The sequence below is a fragment of the Periophthalmus magnuspinnatus genome, chromosome 16 (assembly GCF_009829125.3).
Source record: "Periophthalmus magnuspinnatus isolate fPerMag1 chromosome 16, fPerMag1.2.pri, whole genome shotgun sequence".
In the NCBI taxonomy this organism is placed as follows: Eukaryota; Metazoa; Chordata; class Actinopteri; order Gobiiformes; family Gobiidae; genus Periophthalmus; species Periophthalmus magnuspinnatus.
In genome coordinates, this window is record NC_047141.1 from 11,829,297 (window position 1) to 11,846,483 (window position 17,187).

Below are 17,187 nucleotides of genomic sequence, written 5' to 3' on the forward strand. Positions count from 1 at the left end.
CCGGGCCTGGTTCACCCCTGGTTCACTCCTGGTTCACACGTTCACACACTTCCCATGCCACTTCCCCAGACCCAGCGCAGCCAGCGGCCTCCATTTTGCCTGAGCCCGTGTCCTCCTCACGTGTCCAGCGCTGTATCTCTCACATGACCCGACTGTTTGTTCCCGTGATCAGCGCCTCCATTTCCGTCTGTGTCACCGAAGATCACTTTTTATTCTCCCCCTGATGGATATGCTTGAACAGAGTTTGGACAGCACAAGGTAACACCGCGTCGGTCAAACGGCTAACGTTAACTGCAGTTAGCTTGTAGCCATTATGCTAATGTGAGAGCTACTTTACGAAGATTAAAGGCCTAATCTAAACTGTCAAAAAAGTAAGTTTTACTAACTTTCTCAAACGTTCATAATACCTTTGCACAAAATCAAAACTGGTCACACGTCTGCACCAATGTACCGTTTCAAATCAAATACAGAAACCCCGCTAAACATGAGTTAGCACAGAGTGATAATGAATAATTTAAATAGACTGTCCTGATCTAACATATGTAAAGTGAAGAGCCTTAGTCATATTGATGCATGTTTGCATCTGTGTATTTACAGTAAACTGATGTATGCACTGTGTTTAATGTGCTTTTAAAAACAACACAGGTAATTTATTACTGTTAATAATACAGAGCTTTTGTCTGCTTTTTAGTCAAGATAAACACAAAGAAGAGATTGTCCAGACTGAAGGTAAGAAAGTAATTCTATTATAATAATTTTAAGCAATATCTGTATTAACTAGATTGAAATAATGTGATAACATTTTTGGAACTTTTCCTAATTCACATTCTTGCACTGTATTTTCTTCTCAGATGGAACAGGAGACGATTCTTCTGGTGTAACAATAACCAGTGCTCCACAGGGTGCAGCTTTTGGTGACAACCTACAATATCAGTTTCGCACAGAAGGTGCGCAGGTATGTGTCTGTCTACTAGCTTTAATTGAATGTGATTACACCTCCTCAATCAGATCTTCAATTTTATTGGATGTTAATAGATCTGATAATGAACAAGAGAAGGATCTTTGCGTACAACTTGAGAATTGTTTGTGTGAAGGTGTCTGTAATACTTTTAGCCACGTGCTCCTGTTGCAAAGCCACACAAGTCAGGAGGTTAGCGGTCTTGAAATTGCCTTAAGGTTTATGTGTTTTTCTGGTCTCATGATTGACCGGTGACTTTGTCCAGAGTGTCTCCTGTCCCCCAGTTGTTTCTGTAGAGGTGGCCACTTTAAACCATATTTGCCATACACACCCCAAGCATCAAAAAATGTAGCTTCCCCAAATTTTGGAGTCCTTACTGAAATTAAGCCAGTTATACACGTGGTTTATTTGGGCTGTAAACAAGGCAAGTGTGGGAGATCATGTGATTGCAGTCTTGGTCTATGATTGGCACGAGGCCCCTGTCACATGTCAGTCAGGAGGAGAGTCACATGATGGGAAGATACAAATACTGATTCTTGGAACAAACAAGCTCATTTTCAAGCACTAATTTCAACAAATTAAATCAGGCACATTCTAAAGAGTAAGCATTTCCAGTCAGATGGTCAGACGATAACTGTGCGGAAACCAGAACGGGTTTTAGTACTAGCTTGGTTGCGGAGTAGAAATGATAAACAAATCGACTAGCCAGGTGAGATGCGGCTGCTAAGATGATTATGGGATTGGTTGTTTTCTCTTCAAATGCCAAATGTAAACATTTTGCATTCATGCTTTAGGTAACATATCGCGTCGTCCAAGTGACAGACCAACACCTCGAGGGCAGAGATGAGGGAGGAGGAGCAGTGAGCGTGGTGTCTACAACTGCTTTCTCTGGAACTCCTCAGGCAGTTGCTCAGGTAATATTATTTAAACCTTGTGTTTGCGAGCTACTCAATACTGTTAAACACTGCCTAACTAAATTGCATGTAATCCCTCTGGCTGTAGATGCCTCAAGTAAAAGTGTGTCTCTTTTTTTCATTGTTTATGAGTAAACCAATTGTTTGTTGACATTTTTGGTGAAGCAGCTAACAGTTATTTGGATTTTTCTTTTTTTTTCTCCACCAAGCAGATTGTCCAAATTGGGTGTTGTTAAATATTGTTCTTTTTTTTTTTAACAGATTTTTATACAGAAATTGAAAAACAACAATTATCACTTCAACTTGAACACTTTGACTTGTAAATTATGTTTATCAAGAGTGAATGGAGTTGCATACAAAAGCGATCAATTTATGCAATAATGGTGTTATAGTCACTCCAAATTACAAGATTGGGGCTGAATGATTTGGCATTTCCAACAAGCATTGTAATCATGATTAGATTTGAGATTTATGTTTTAATACTAGGATTCTGTTCAAAGTTCACATTTACAACGTGGTGAGAAGAAGTGACAAAAAAGACTGAAATATAAACTCGCTTTGTATTTCAGGATATGCTTATGCAGCTCTAAACAACTGAGTTGACCGCCTTTATGCAAAAAAGAAATGCTGGATATTTTGTTGTTTATGGATGAAATTCAATAATAGCCTTTGCTATTTACCACTCACATCCATTCAAGTTGCAGTTTTGAATTGATTGTGATACATCTTGCAATGCTAATCAGGCTGGCTCCAAATTAGATTGACCTTCACAGTAAACTATTTATATTTTATAAATTGTGATTATAAAAAGATTATGTATTCTAAATAGTTATAGCTATTATTGTTATTGTTCAAAAATAACTGTAAGCAGAAGGGCAGAGCAGCAGTCTTTCTTTGAGAACATTCAGCTTGTCTTTATTTACATTTACTCCCTGGCCTGCAAATTCTGCTAACAGCATCCCAGTTCCCTATATTTCTTGTTCATTTGTTTGTCCCAGTTGTCAGACGGCCCTGTTCAGTGGGGGCATGAGTCTGCGGTCTGACATACAGCGAGGTGTATTTAAGCGGCTGTGGCTAACACTTTCTCCGCTCTCTCACACACATCTGTCGCAGGCTGTGATCCAGAACCCTTTTAGTAATGGAGGCAGCCCGGCGGGGGAGACAGTGGGAGGAGGGGAGACGCGCTTCGCTTACTTCCCCGCAACGGCAGTGAGCGACGGGACAGTGTCTGTGCAGGCGGCCTCGGACCCCACACTCACACAGGCAGGGGGTAAGTCTGCTCCTCTGCTCTCTGTGGGATCAAGCGCTACACTGTGCACTAGAGACTGAGGCAGAGACAGGAATCAATGTTTTTCTCAACCATAAAGAGACCCACTGATGCAAGTTGGGAAAAGTATGTCTATGGCTGGGTTTCAGCTAGGGTGGTGTTAAAAATTTTTGATCACGATTTTATTAGTCAGGTCACTTTTTGATTGAAGCTTATTTTAGCACATATTATAATGGGTAAATAAAGTTATCTGCTTCTTCTGAATGTGCACACTTCACTGTGAATGGTTAAATGGGGTTTATAATGGAAATGGGGTAGGTAAAATGACTATTTTTCATTTTAGGGATGGGTAAATGACACAAAAATCTTTTGTCATGATTATTTTTACTATATTAATCAATCAGGATTTTTGATGAAATTTTATTGTGTTCTACTAAAACAAATCCAGGCTTATTAATTACAATTAGAAATTTAATCTCCATCTCATAACTGCACAGTCCTACTTCATATGCAGATATCTGTTCTAGTTTTCACTTCACACATCTGTGGCAGCTCAAATTTTTTAAGCATTTTTTGCTGTTCCAAAATTAAAATGTGTACAAATAACCAACTGTAAAATCGGAGTCTTATTTTTACTATTTTTCAGCATGCAATCATGTGGGAGTCATTTTCACTGATTAGCTGAGATATGTGCCGATGAAACCACTAGAGGGCACCAACCACACAGCAGAGTTTTGACTTCTTGACTGTGTTTTTAGTGAGAATAAGTGCTTTTCTTCCCGAGAGCTTAAAGCAGTTTAGGCAGCCGTGACACTCCGACCGAGCCACGCGCCGCTGGATACAGTCAGGGCTCCTTCCACGCTCCCTTCTCCTCTGAAGTGAGCTGTGCTGCTTGTTAGTGCCACCGAGCCGCATTGTAGCTAGGCCAAGTGATGTGGGGGAATAGCAGCACATGTCAACAGAATGCAGAAACAAAAAGTATTATAAAATCTGTGGCAGAGTCAGAGCTGGGAGATGTATAGAAAAAACGATAATAACACTGTTGCTCTTGCAAAAACATCGAAAAATATAATGAAAATCTATTAAAGATGCTGTACCTGATTTTTAAAACATGAAAAAAATAACTAGTTTATAACAGTTTGCAGTGGTCCAAAGTTATGCCTTACTTACCTTTTCCACTGGCATGGTTCGCTTGGGGCCACCTTGGAGCGGGTCCCTCCAGCAGAGTTGTGTTTCCATGCCCTGGGCAAGGCTTCGGGTCCAGGGGCAGGGCTCTGCTCCATTAGTCACTGACATCACCCAAATATAACTCGTGTTTTGTTTCTTATCTGAATTATACTTGTATTTGTATGACCAATCTCAGAGATTTACAAAAAGTAAAGGGTAGTTTCCAAGTTTGCACTGTGATTTATTGTCAGCTTTTTCTGTATTTTTTCACTTCTCTGTACCTCCACTGCACATTTTTTTGCATCTCTTTATGCAATGTATATGGTTTGGCTCATGTTAGATGCATTATGAAAGTGAAATACAATATTTTGATCTTAATATGCAGGTGGCATGCATCCATAAACAGGAAACAGCTGTTGCATTTGTGCTAGGTTTGTTCTGTGGAGCCTGTCAGCTCAACATTTAAGTTGCCATAACTGGAAATACAGCAGTGTTTCACAAGGTCAAGTCAGTGTTTAGTGAGAAATTATTATTTTATGTTTATCAACTTTTTGCCATTTTGTTTTCTCTGAGTTCTCTCTTGTCAAATCATCTCGTTTGGTTAACGTTTGGAGTCTTCCAGACAGTCATTGCTGGTTTTCAGATGACACCATAACCCCAATAATACTAAATACAAGTGATGTTCAACTAAAATGAACATTGTTAAAATGCAGTTGTTGTTGTTGTTTTTTTTTATTTATTATATAGCCAGTTCTTGGGTCTAATCAAAAGAAATTATCAGACTCAACATTTTTGAATTTATCTTTTATATATTTCTTATAAGAATGTTTTGTAATTATTAGAGAAAAATTTGCATGATATTTAAGAATCTGAAAACCAACAATAAAGACATTTCTGCACTTTTGTCGCTAGACACATTTTGGCAAAACTTTCACAGACTATCATAATATTGTCTGAATATTGGCATCATGATAAGACAAAAAATGAAGATATTAAATATTATCACTAATGCTCACTTCAATAGTGAATCAAATCTTGCTGTTTTCTTTCTTTAGGGCAGTTTTATGTTATGATGACCCCGTCTGACGTCATACAGGCAGGTGCACAACGAAGCCTCGCTCCTCGGACACAGCAATATCCTGCGTAAGTATCAGATGGCTAGTAAAGCGTTCATTCAGTTAATGCAGGGAATGGCGTTGTATACAATGCAATTCATACAATAATATTCCAGTAGTAACACCTGTACCTCTATTGAACTACTATTATGAGAAAGTATCGAACATAACGGTGAAGGATTGAGGGGTTCTTCAAAAGAAATAAACAGCAACAACAAGAAACATTTGCGAAACATTTATATCTTTTCCATTGTGAAACAACATTGTATTTCTTTCGTACAGAAGTTAAATTTGAAAAAGTTCCAAAAAATGTATGCGTAAATGTGTTTTTGATGTTGGTTTAGTTTAAGGACTTCAGATTGGCATCTCAGAAAAACATGGTTTTAATTGTACTCCAAGGGATGGGACAAGCTCTCATCTCATCTTGTGGAGATTGTGTCTTGTCCCGCCCACTTCATATGTTGGTATTGAAAATTGAGTTGAGCCAGTTCAGTGGAAAGTGGAAAAAGCTGTAATATTTGTCATCTCTAAGGTCATTTTCACACTGCCACAGTTAGGTGGACCTCAAAGAGCATTTGCTCCGAGAATGGTGCACTTGGGCCGGTGTGAACCCAAAAGTTGCATTTTAATCCACATTAAACAGCCGCTCTGAGAGCGCTTCAAACAGGGACTCTGTGAGTGGCTCCACTCGCACTCTGGAGCGGGGCAAGTGCGGTGTGAACCTAGCTGACCTTGGGCCGACCTACTCAGTCTGTGGTAAAAGTAAAAGGGCTTGGAATTTGATTTTAAAAAAGTGCTCTGATCATGTATATTTGTATGAAAGGCACTGCAGAGCTGCTGTTTGACACGTCGGTCTGATGAGGACATTTGGATGAGGTTAATATCAGTGACAGTCTCTTCCTTCGTCTGCGCAAGTGAGCCTTAGTCTGTCATTGTGTATCGTTCAAAAAGCACAGGTGAAAGAAAAGAACAGTACGTATATGTGATTCCCTGATGAACTCTCGCGTGTCTCCTGGCGTGTGCTTGGGGTGAGTAATATAATGTATGTGAACATGGCTGGCTCAAAAGTGAAGGAAACAGAGCTAAATCTAGCCACTAACATGTGTGAAAATGACCTAAATGACATTATTGTCATGTTATTGATATTATACATGCAGACCTCCCATGCTCTGTATATGAGTATTACTTGGCTCTTGTGTGAAGTGTTGCCTATGTGTTAATACAGTACTAAAGCCTCTTACACTGAGGATTTGCGTCGCTTCAGAGGTCATTATTGTTTGTGTCCTCTTTGCCTATTCTTCTCTTATTTTTAATCCTCTTAGGTGCTGTTTATCCCCATATTTACTACCTGCAACCATTTTAATCACCCATCGCACAGTTCCCGTTGCGCTCTTTCCCACTGTGGGTTTCACACGGCTGATTGCGGTTATTAAGCTTAACAGCAGGATCACTTCAGCAGAGAGTTTTTATATATATATATATATATATATATATATATATATATATATATATATATATATATATATATATATATATATATATATATATATATATATATATATATATATATGCGCTTTAACAATAGTAAAGTAATCAAGCACCTTTGCCACCTGGGAAACTTGTTTTTTTTAAATGACCTTGAGTTTCTCCTTAACCATTGTAATTACATTTTAGTCTCTACCTCCTGAGATTATCTGGACAAAAATAGAGTAGTTAATTTAGCTCATTTGATAATTTAATGTTGTTCTACGTTGGTGCTTGTTTCATCTGTAAATCAGGGGTGGAAAGTAACTAATTACAAATACTTGCGTTATTGTAATTAAATAGATTTTTGAGGGGAAATTGTACTTTTTTGAGTAGATTTTTAAGCCTGTTCTTGTAATTTAGTATAATTCAAGCCTTGTAAGTTTAATTAGATACATTTAAAAACTACTGAGAACTGCACAAGTCAGAACACACAGTTAATAGGACTGCAGCACTCGGTCAGATTGAGATCATGCAGATAAACTGTTTAATTACGACTGATATAAAACATTACTAAAAATGTGCAAAAAGCTACTGCTACTTTCGGTAGTATTTTTCATACACGTAAATTTTGTACAAATTTGACAGCAGTACTTGATTTGTACTTAAGTAAAATTATATTTACATGGAAAGAGAATTGGGGACACATTTTTAGCCAACACTGCTATAAACAGGTCAGTGCATTTGAAGTTTCACTCATGAGTAATTAAACTGAATAATTTTGGGGAAAACCAAATTTAGTTGTGTATTTTGCATGTTCCATATTCATGTTCCAAAATCCCGATTAAGTTCACATTGGACATCTTAAACATGGGACATTAACATTTGAGTGAAGACTGAAATATTGTGGCCATAGTGTTTGCATAATAGAGCTGCACAATCCATTACAAAAATATTGACATCTCAATATTGTTCGATGCAATAATCAATATTGCAAGAAAATTAACAACACACTATTCTCCATTTTATAGAAATGTGCTGTGTTGCAAATTTTATCTGGATATTTGGTCTTATTTAGTCTGGTTTTAGTTAGTGTTAAGTTTTTATTTTAACACAGTTTGACTGGTAAATTAGGGCAGACACATTTTTTTTCCTTGAATGTTGCATTTTTTTCCTCATATCGTGCAGTCCTACAGCATAATATCAATTCTTATGCTACACAACTGGATATTTTGTATTGCCATGTAAAAGAGCTGCATATGATTTCCTAAAGAGTGAAAAGGTCTGGATAAGTAACTTTCTAATATGCATATAGCTCACCATCAGTCAGTAATTAGTTTTTATGGCTCGTAAAGTGCTGCCATTTAGCAGTTCAGCCCTCCACGGTGAACACATGACTTCAAATAAAATTATCCGTCTCTTCTGTGAATCTTCTCATTCTTGGACTCGACCCCCCTCCCTCTACTTGTGAAATGATTGCAGTCTTTCGTTCCGCTCGGAGTTAGATAACGGACTATGCCTCTACAACACAGACCCCCATTTAGCTCCTTAAACAATGACTCTTTTATTTTTATAAGTAACTGGCAGAAGACACGTACTACAATGTTATCACGGCTTCCTTTTCATTGCTTGCCAGTTTTTGGATAGAATGGATTGGACCATCGGCTCCTCTGTGGGTTCGAAAGTTCTCCACATCGCGGAGAATTAAGCTGCTTTTGTTGTGGGCAGCTATAGATTCACGCTGGGTTTGGCAGCAGCTCCGCGCTCGCAGAAATGATTTGATGTTTATTGCACACAGCAGCGTCGCGCTCCCTTCTACAGCGAAGAAAGAGCTTTGTGGAATATCTGTGTGGCCCGTGCCTCACATACACTCTCTATATCACCGGCCTCAGAGCATAACTAATTGGACGGTGTTGTCCAAGTCCACCAAAATTTGTATTTGTCGATTAGTCATTTTATTTGGATTATAAGCACTTATATGGGGCAGCAACAGTAAGAAGAAGTTAGTGAGTTAGCTGAAGGTATTTATGTAAAAAGGCAGATTAAACTCATGTGTCACGATTCATGATTCAATAGTTTAATCTGTGTGTGTATATAAGTACATTGCTTCCTCCTTTTTCTGCATGAATAGTTGTTTTTGTTTTGTTTGAGTGCAATTCAGATAGAGATAATAGTTTTGAGAGCTTTTGCCAAGCCCCCTTTTAATCGATCGGCAGGACAAGTCTTTAGTCGACCAAAATGTTCTGTAGTCAACGGCAACCCAAATTGTAAATGGTCACATTTTTCTATAGCGCTTTTCTACCTTCAAGGCACTCAAAGCGCTTTACAACAAGGAACCACTCACCCATTCACACACACATTCACACACCATGACTGCTTAAGTCATTTTCAATTTCTCTTTCCACCAATGCTATAAACAAATATGTATGCTGTGTTTTTCTCTCAAACTGGTTCGATTGCAAGTGGGACACTGTGTCCTACCTGTAAGATGTTTGGACGTGCGGCGAAACATCTTCACTCTAAACCCTTTGTCCAGTTGAAGCATTTGTATGTTTCTTTTGCTATAGCCCTGAAATTGTTAAACTTTGGAACTACACCCGTTGTTTGAGCCTAGTTGAATATTCTTTGTTTCTTGGTGCACCAGACGATATTGTGGACTTTCTGTAGCAATCGCAACTGAAAAATAAAACTTAAAAAAAACCACACAAAAAACAGCAACAATGTATGGTTATTGTAGTGTATTGCAGAGTAAAGCAGTTTAATTGAGGCTAAAAATAGATATAAACTTAAAACCACTCCAAGGTGGAACAGAGCATTTTGAGCTTTGGAAATGTAGACAGCCCAATAATGCAGGGGGTTACAAAACACAACTCTGGGCATGTTATTGATGAGGTAACATGGTTAAAAGCTCACGCGAGTTAATTTAGTATAATACAGGACCTTAAAGCTTTTTTATGTTTAATCCTTAAGGCTCAGAATTGCATTCCATTTTCAATACCTGGATTTTTTGTGTGTTATTTTTGTAAAAAAAAAAAAATGCACAAATTATCTAGCATGTTTAAATGATTAGGATTCAAAATGCATAAAGTGCCATTTTTCAAGTGCAAGCAAAATTAGTGAGTTTCATCTCTGCAAATGCTAGATAAGGTGACTGTGACGCTACAGCTGGAAGGTTAGAGCTTGTGAAGACATATCTTTCTCTCAGACTTTTTTACATTTTTTGGAGCATATGAACAAGTAATTGTAGAAAACACACCACCATCGTCATCGAACCCTCATCACTCTCACCCACGTGCTATTCTTCACTGATGACCCCAGTCCTTTGTTGTGAACAAATGTATTTCCATTAGGACTCTTAAAATTAGGTCATTGTACCTCACTTGGAAACAAATGGCCTTCTCCCGCTGTTATTTTAGAGTCCTGTTCAAAGTGGGATTGGTCGTCTTCACTCTCTCTTGCGTTTAGCCTAGTTTTCAACGTTTCTAGGTTACTTTTACAAATTTAGTCAAACATATTTTTTTTCCATGTATCTCATTTTTGAACATGGCATGAGTTTGGTTTTGGGTCAAGGTTGAGCTGAATTTTAACTTTCTTGGTTGGTAGTTACTTGTAGGGATACTCTGATCATGGTATTGGATATCAGTGGTGATACTGAAAAATTTGCTGGCTCGGATATCGACAAATATCAGTTCAGCCGATATCCTGTTTGAACATATTACAATAATTTATAAGAATATTTACTTGTCATAGCCAGCCCAGTTTCATAATGTTGGAACTTTTATTTATACAACGTTGTTTTGTAGTTACTTGAGAGATAAATAACAGCTATATAATGAATTTGGATCAGGTCTGTCTTATTTTATTTTTGCTTTAAGGAATTTAAGGAATTAAATGCTGTTTTCAGTCTCTGCACTGGTATGTTAATATTGGACATCAGCACATACTTAAAGCTATAGTATCAGAATTCGTATCGAAACTGAAAAAGCTGGTAGGAGCCTCCCTAGTTGCTAGCTGCAGGTGCTACAGTACTTTGATATGGCTTTGATATACCTAGATACTAATTGATGCTAGTCAATCACTGTGCACACCAATATCGAGTATCATGTCTGGTCTTTAGAAACAAAATTGGAGATGGACCGATATATCAGGGCAATATTTGCACTTTTTAGCACATTTGCTGTCGGCTTTAAAGTTCCAGCACATACCGATATTTAGTTTTGGCTGATCTGCTGTCTAACACATACACATAAAGCTCTATTTGAACACTTGTAGTGAGAGATAACTGTACAAAACGTGACTACACTGCTCTTTTATAGGCTTGTGGTAAAAAATGTCTGGCCAAACGACAAATTGCATTAGCGCTGGCCATGAAAAAAGCTCATGTCAGTTGAACTCGAATCAAAATTGTTGAATTGAAATTTCAGTATTGCCAAAAGTGAACCTCTGGGAAAAGAGACTTCTTATAATTTATTAGTTTTATAAATCAGAACCATCCTGGTTTCATCGATTTACACCATGTTTAAAATTGGAGCAATTATTGTAAATTAGTGCAACTCTTCTAAATCATTATGAATTTTGTTTGACTTTTTGTAGTCAAAAAATATCAAATGGACAGGCTCCTATCTGACTAATCCAACACTAAAAAAATCTTGTATTTTCAGACACAAGCAAAAATACCTTTTATTAAAAATGCAGCTGCATTAATAATTCAAAATCTAAAAAAATAATACTTTTTTTTTTTTTTTTTTTTATCAATACAATATTTTGTATTCCAAACACCATATTAGGTTAAAAATATATTCTCAATGTACAGTAGAATTATTTGATGTATTGACTAATTGAAAACATATTTGCTGCTTATTAAACTATTGTTAGTTATTCATCCTTGCAGCCCTAGTTCCATTACCAGCGATGTTACTGCATGTCTCGTCTCACCACTGACTGGATAAAGCCCACTACAGTCTTCTATGAGCTCCTAGGTTATACCAAAGGCATTCCTGTAGCTCTGCATCTTACTTATTCATTCCACATTTTTCCTTATTGCAGTATACAGTAAGCCTGGGCCTGCTGAATCCATTATGCAGCCCAAATCCCATTAAGATGTGTTGAGATACAAGTGAAACTGCAGCCGGGCTTGGTTTCCTATCTGGGCTGGAGATAGACTATCGGCTGTGGAGGTTGGTTGATTAGCCACAAATTCACCAGCCCAGAATAAAGACTTCAGGTGCTCAGGGGCCTAGAACAAGACTTTACAAGAATTATTAACAAGGAGAAAATTTACTTCAGGTTCATTTTGTTCTACTTTTGATTTTTTGCTATAGCAACTTGTAAAAGTTAGCCAAATAATGGTGCGTCATTGCCGTAAATGCGAATTGATGTTTTAACTGTTTGTGAACCAATGGCCAACTACCCAACTGCAGGTGTTTAATGTCAGAGTATGGGTTGAGAACATGGGCAAGACGGCACAATACAAACTTAAGAATAAGCTAGGGTTAGCCACTATTCTAAATTAGCAGAATATTTAAAAACAAGATAATGAAGTTGATATTATTTGTAATGACAGTGTCTTGATAGTTGATACTCTTAATATTTTCCACTTACGAGACCTATAGTGTTGTAGTTTTTTTTTCTGCTGGCCATTATGGTTGTTCTGTCACCACTCTACCACAATATCACACTTTTATACAGTATTTTGTCCTTTTTCTATCCACACAACACAGCCCAACTAAGCATTTTCAAAGAGCTTGTACCATTTCAAAACATGACTCAAGAACATATTTCAGTTTGACATTTTAGCCCCGACCACCACAATCTCTGCCTACTATTTGCTTTTTACTTTTTAGTTGCACCATGACAGAGAATCAAGTGTCTGGGGTAGTGTCAGGCAGTTGGTTTCCCATGATTCTTAGTTACGATGTATCTGATTGGATGAAAAAGGTGACCCTCTAGCTTCTGTGTTAACCATTGCCTGAGAAAATCCTATGTCAAATGAATAGATTATATTTTACAGTCATTTTTTTTCTTATTTTCTGCTTTTATAATATAATGCATGATGTGAAGAGCATTTAACTTTTTAAAATTTATTTGACAAGAAATTAAATCCGGTACAGGCCCTTTAAACTAGAATCAGTTTTTTACTACACCATATTTTATTAATGACACATTACAGAACAAACCTGATCATTATGTTTCACACGTTTTACCCAGTTTATTTTAACATAGGTTTTTTTGTGATTAAAATAATTGGTCCAGAAACAACACCCCAACCGACTTTAACAGCATAATAAAACCTGAAGATCCCTCCGGGGCCACATCTTGTTAAAAGGACAGCGGGCCAGAACAAAAGGTTAGATGAATCTCTGTAGTATTGTGATAGCGTGACCACAGCACCTCACTGCCGGAATTAGCATGCACACAGAGCCCAACCGCCGCTACAAAGGCCGCGCGACTGAAGATAACAAGTTTTCTAAGGCGAAGGATTATAGATTGAGTTGAGCAATTGGACTGGACCGGTGCCAGGGAGCATGCTAGTCCAACACAGGAGAGATATACCCAAGTGTGAAGAATGCTTTTATTTCCTTTCTGTGCAGGAAAATGGACGGACCCCGCACGCCACGAGATGAAAGGAGGAGAGCGCAACATAATGAAGGTGGGTAATTATGTCTGATTGTGTCTTTTGATTTGCACAAGACAATGAAGGGTTTTATATAAAGAGAATGACAAGGCACTGGACACTGTGAAAGCGTGTGTCACTAATGGCCACTAGAGGTCAGTGTTGGGCTGTGTCAAACGGGTCCTCTGAGTGGAATAAACAAGCTCTTAAGTGATGGTGAATGAAAACGAAATGCTTGCTTTAAAATAATGTTATTGCAAGGTCATTCTAATTCTTTCCTTTTCATGCTAAATTGTTAAGTTGAAAGACGAAGGAGAGACAAAATTAACAACTGGATCGTGACTTTGTCCAAGATCATCCCAGACTGCAACATGGACAGCACTAAGACAGGAGCGGTAAGTGTGTGTGTAACTATTCAGTATTTTTTTTTATACAGTTAATACAATTGAAAGTTGTAATATGCAGGATTGTTGCAGTTTCAAGGCATCCTACTGTTGTTTTCTAACTGTGACCTATTGCTTTACCTCCAGAGCAAAGGGGGCATCCTGTCCAAAGCGTGCGACTACATCCGTGAGCTTAGGCAGAGCAACCAGCGTCTGCAGGAGGCTCTGAAGGAGGTGGAGAGGATACAGGTGGACAACGAGCTCTGCAGACAGCAGGTATGCCTCTGCCTCACTGCTATAACACACAACTAGACTTAAGTGGAGTCTGTGTAACTTCACTACCGTATCGATAATGTTCATGAATCAAATATGAGTGCAAATTTGCCACGAGCTGGTTGGTATTGCACAGGTTTTGAAGCGGGCAGTCATAGGAAGCTCCATATGTGTCTGTGAAGATTGCTTCCTCTCAGAAGAGTTTGGGGCGTTTAAGATTGTTGAAACATCCCAAACTCCACTGCTCTGTATGAATTCTCATTTCTGAGACAAACCTCCAGAGACAGGAGGCTCTATAGCTGATCATCTCAGGCAGACAGAGGATCAAAGCATTTGCACTCCTATAATGAGACGTGTTACCTGCAGTCTGTCTGACAGACTGTGGGAATCTTATACACAAGGGTTATGAGAGAACTAAGTGCATGCTAATTCTCTGAAAACTATTGTCAAATCCTGCAGCTCTGAGGCAAAGCTTCCCTTTTGAATCCCAGGCCTCTAAGGCACGGAGAAAGATATTCCTGTTCTGATGCTCAAAGCGTCCCATCTCTTCCTCTGCACGGTGGGGAGCCGCTGTGTTTGGCTTTTACCCAGGGGAAGAGTAGCACAGATGTCATAGCTTCAGATTTGATAATCCACTTGCTGGTGGACAGCAGAGTGTGTGAGAGGGACCGCTCGCAGTCTGTCTTTAATCTGCACTTTTCAAAGTCGTGTGTGTACATTACCCACAGCTCGCACTTCCACTTTTCAAATGAAAAAAGTTTGTGCCGTACACTTTGAGGTATATTTAGCAGCCTGGCACAGTTGATCATTTTCCTCTTCTTTTTGTTCCACAGATCGAGGAGCTAAAGAACGAGAACGCTTTGCTGCGCGCACAGCTCCAGCAGCACGGCATCGAGCTGGTGGGAGAGACACCTCCTCAGTGAGAGAGGATCTGGGCAGGACCCTTAGCACGCTGGTGATGCCTCTCCATCAGACATTCTTGACAGAATGTCTGTCTTTGGACCGAACGCATCCTTCCACGGGTTTTACGGAGAACCCTTCAGTGGCCTATTGCAGCTGCACCTCACTGCTCCAATCTTGTTGAGATAACCACCTGTTACAACCAGACAAGCGCTTCAAGAAACTGTCCATTCACCTCCCCCGGAGAGCTGCACTAGCACGACTGTGACTCTGACGAACTCCTGTTTATTTATGTAGCCTTTTTATGGACTACAATTTGTCATTTAATTTTCCATCAGTCTGCACCCGCCCTTATAATTAATTTGGACATAGTTCAGGCTTTTATTTTGTGTTTTGAATTCAGTATTATTTAACCACTTTAATTTATTAGTCCGCTTGCTTTAATGGAGACCAGTTACAGCTTGGTACACAGAAGGCTTACTAATGTAGCGTACCCTGTTTTCACCCAAAGACTAAAAAAGCACCCTCTTTGACAAATATTTATGCAAATGACTTTTTACGTATTACAAATATAGGAATATACGACAGCCAATCAACAGCACTTCAAGTAAACCTCAACTTCTTGTTGTAAAACTCTTCAAAACGAGCGCAACCTAGGAGTGTTGTACGAGTGGTATACTTGAATTTTGGGGCATTCGTTCGAACTGAGATGATGAAAAAGAATCAACAAAAATCACTTTGAAGGATCCAGCTGGAAAAAGCTCTCTTTGTGCTATGTGGCAAATGCAGAATACTATTTAATAAAAAATAATGCAATATATTGTAACTGTAGCCAAACTAGAAAAGCCACTGATACCCACGTCTCAGAATGTGTAAAAATCATCATTCACTCTGTTCTATTTCGGTGTGGCTTCACTTCAAATGGAGCGAGAACATACGGAAAGGGGGAGGCACCCTGTGGAGAAACCACTCAAACAGACTTGGAATGAAAAAGGTGGTATAGCAGAGTTAAAACTTGCAATATAACTTCTTATTTGTGTGTACCGATTGCAAGAAAGCCAACATTATTTTTGTGTATGATTTCTGTGAATGAACACAGTTTTGTGCCCTGCTGGCGGCGACACGACAGCGGAAGAGAGATATCAAACTTATTAGCTGCATTATCTACAGCTCAGGATCCACGAAAGCAAAACCAACAGACCCCCTCGGCAAAAACAGCAAAAAGAAAAAAAAACGAGACAGCTATCCCATTTGAATATCTGTAAGTTAGCAGCTCATGTTCCTAGCCGCTGTTCTGCCACTACAGCGAGATTCAAGCCCGATACGACTGCTGTGTGTGTCTGATCTATCAAGAAGAGGCTGCTAGCCAAAACTCGAATCCATAGATGTGTTTTTCAGTCGTTTTTTTCCCCCCTCCTTGCTAAGAAAAAAAGCACAGATGCTGAATGTGAAAATATGAGACATGCTATGCTATATAGAAGATTTGTGTTGAGAAAAAGGTCATTCGTGGTGAATTTTTTTTTTTTTTTTTATAACAGATGACTCCTCTTCACTTTGTAGCAGCCTCACTCTTCTCAGGTTAGATTAGATAATGATAAAGACACATTTTCTATGTACAATGGTGAATAAAACAATCTCTTGCTATAAAACCTGGGTGTGGATATTGCATCTTTTAGTAACTGATTTCACAATATCAAATTTTAGTGTTAAGATTGTCAAAAGAATCATAACGCTTTAATCACTTTGGAATTATTGGCATGACAAAACAACAGAGTTTTAGCGTGTATGTAAATGTATATTAAATTAAATATTAAAGAGCGGGTATTATGCACATTTTATGGAGCTTTCTACGATGTTATAATGTTGTTCACTCATCAAAAACATGCCTGAAGAAGTTTTAGATGTCATCCACGCATGTTTGGGTAATTATATGATCTCTTCTGGGCTCTATTCAAACTTTCCTTACGATTAGCTGTAAGAATATGTGGAATGCTCAACCGACAAGCCTTTGTCTTTAGTTTCAGTAGCAGGTGCGTGCTGATTGTGAACTCTGAAGGGGGAGTGACTCAGAGAAACATATAAAACATGTTAATGCGTTACTTTTGGCGAATATACCATTTTCAAAACGATTAA

General features: G+C 38.5%; 1 protein-coding gene across 2 annotated transcripts; it reads left to right on the forward strand.

The window, feature by feature from the left end:
• The first annotated feature begins 69 nt into the window (after positions 1-69).
• Positions 70-16,703, forward strand: LOC117384005 (upstream stimulatory factor 2). 2 transcript variants are annotated; one of them, XM_033981264.2, is made up of 10 exons: positions 70-258; positions 692-729; positions 852-955; positions 1,753-1,872; positions 2,986-3,142; positions 5,362-5,449; positions 13,476-13,534; positions 13,799-13,893; positions 14,029-14,157; positions 14,988-16,703. In XM_033981264.2, the coding sequence occupies exons 1-10, from the start codon at positions 224-226 to the stop codon at positions 15,075-15,077; spliced, it is 915 nt and encodes a 304-aa protein (XP_033837155.1). In that variant the 5' UTR covers positions 70-223; the 3' UTR covers positions 15,078-16,703. The 2 variants fall into 2 exon arrangements, with proteins under 2 accessions (XP_033837155.1, XP_055083521.1); XM_055227546.1 differs by lacking the exons at positions 70-258; positions 692-729; positions 852-955 and adding an exon at positions 1,455-1,667.
• Positions 16,704-17,187: the final 484 nt, after the last annotated feature.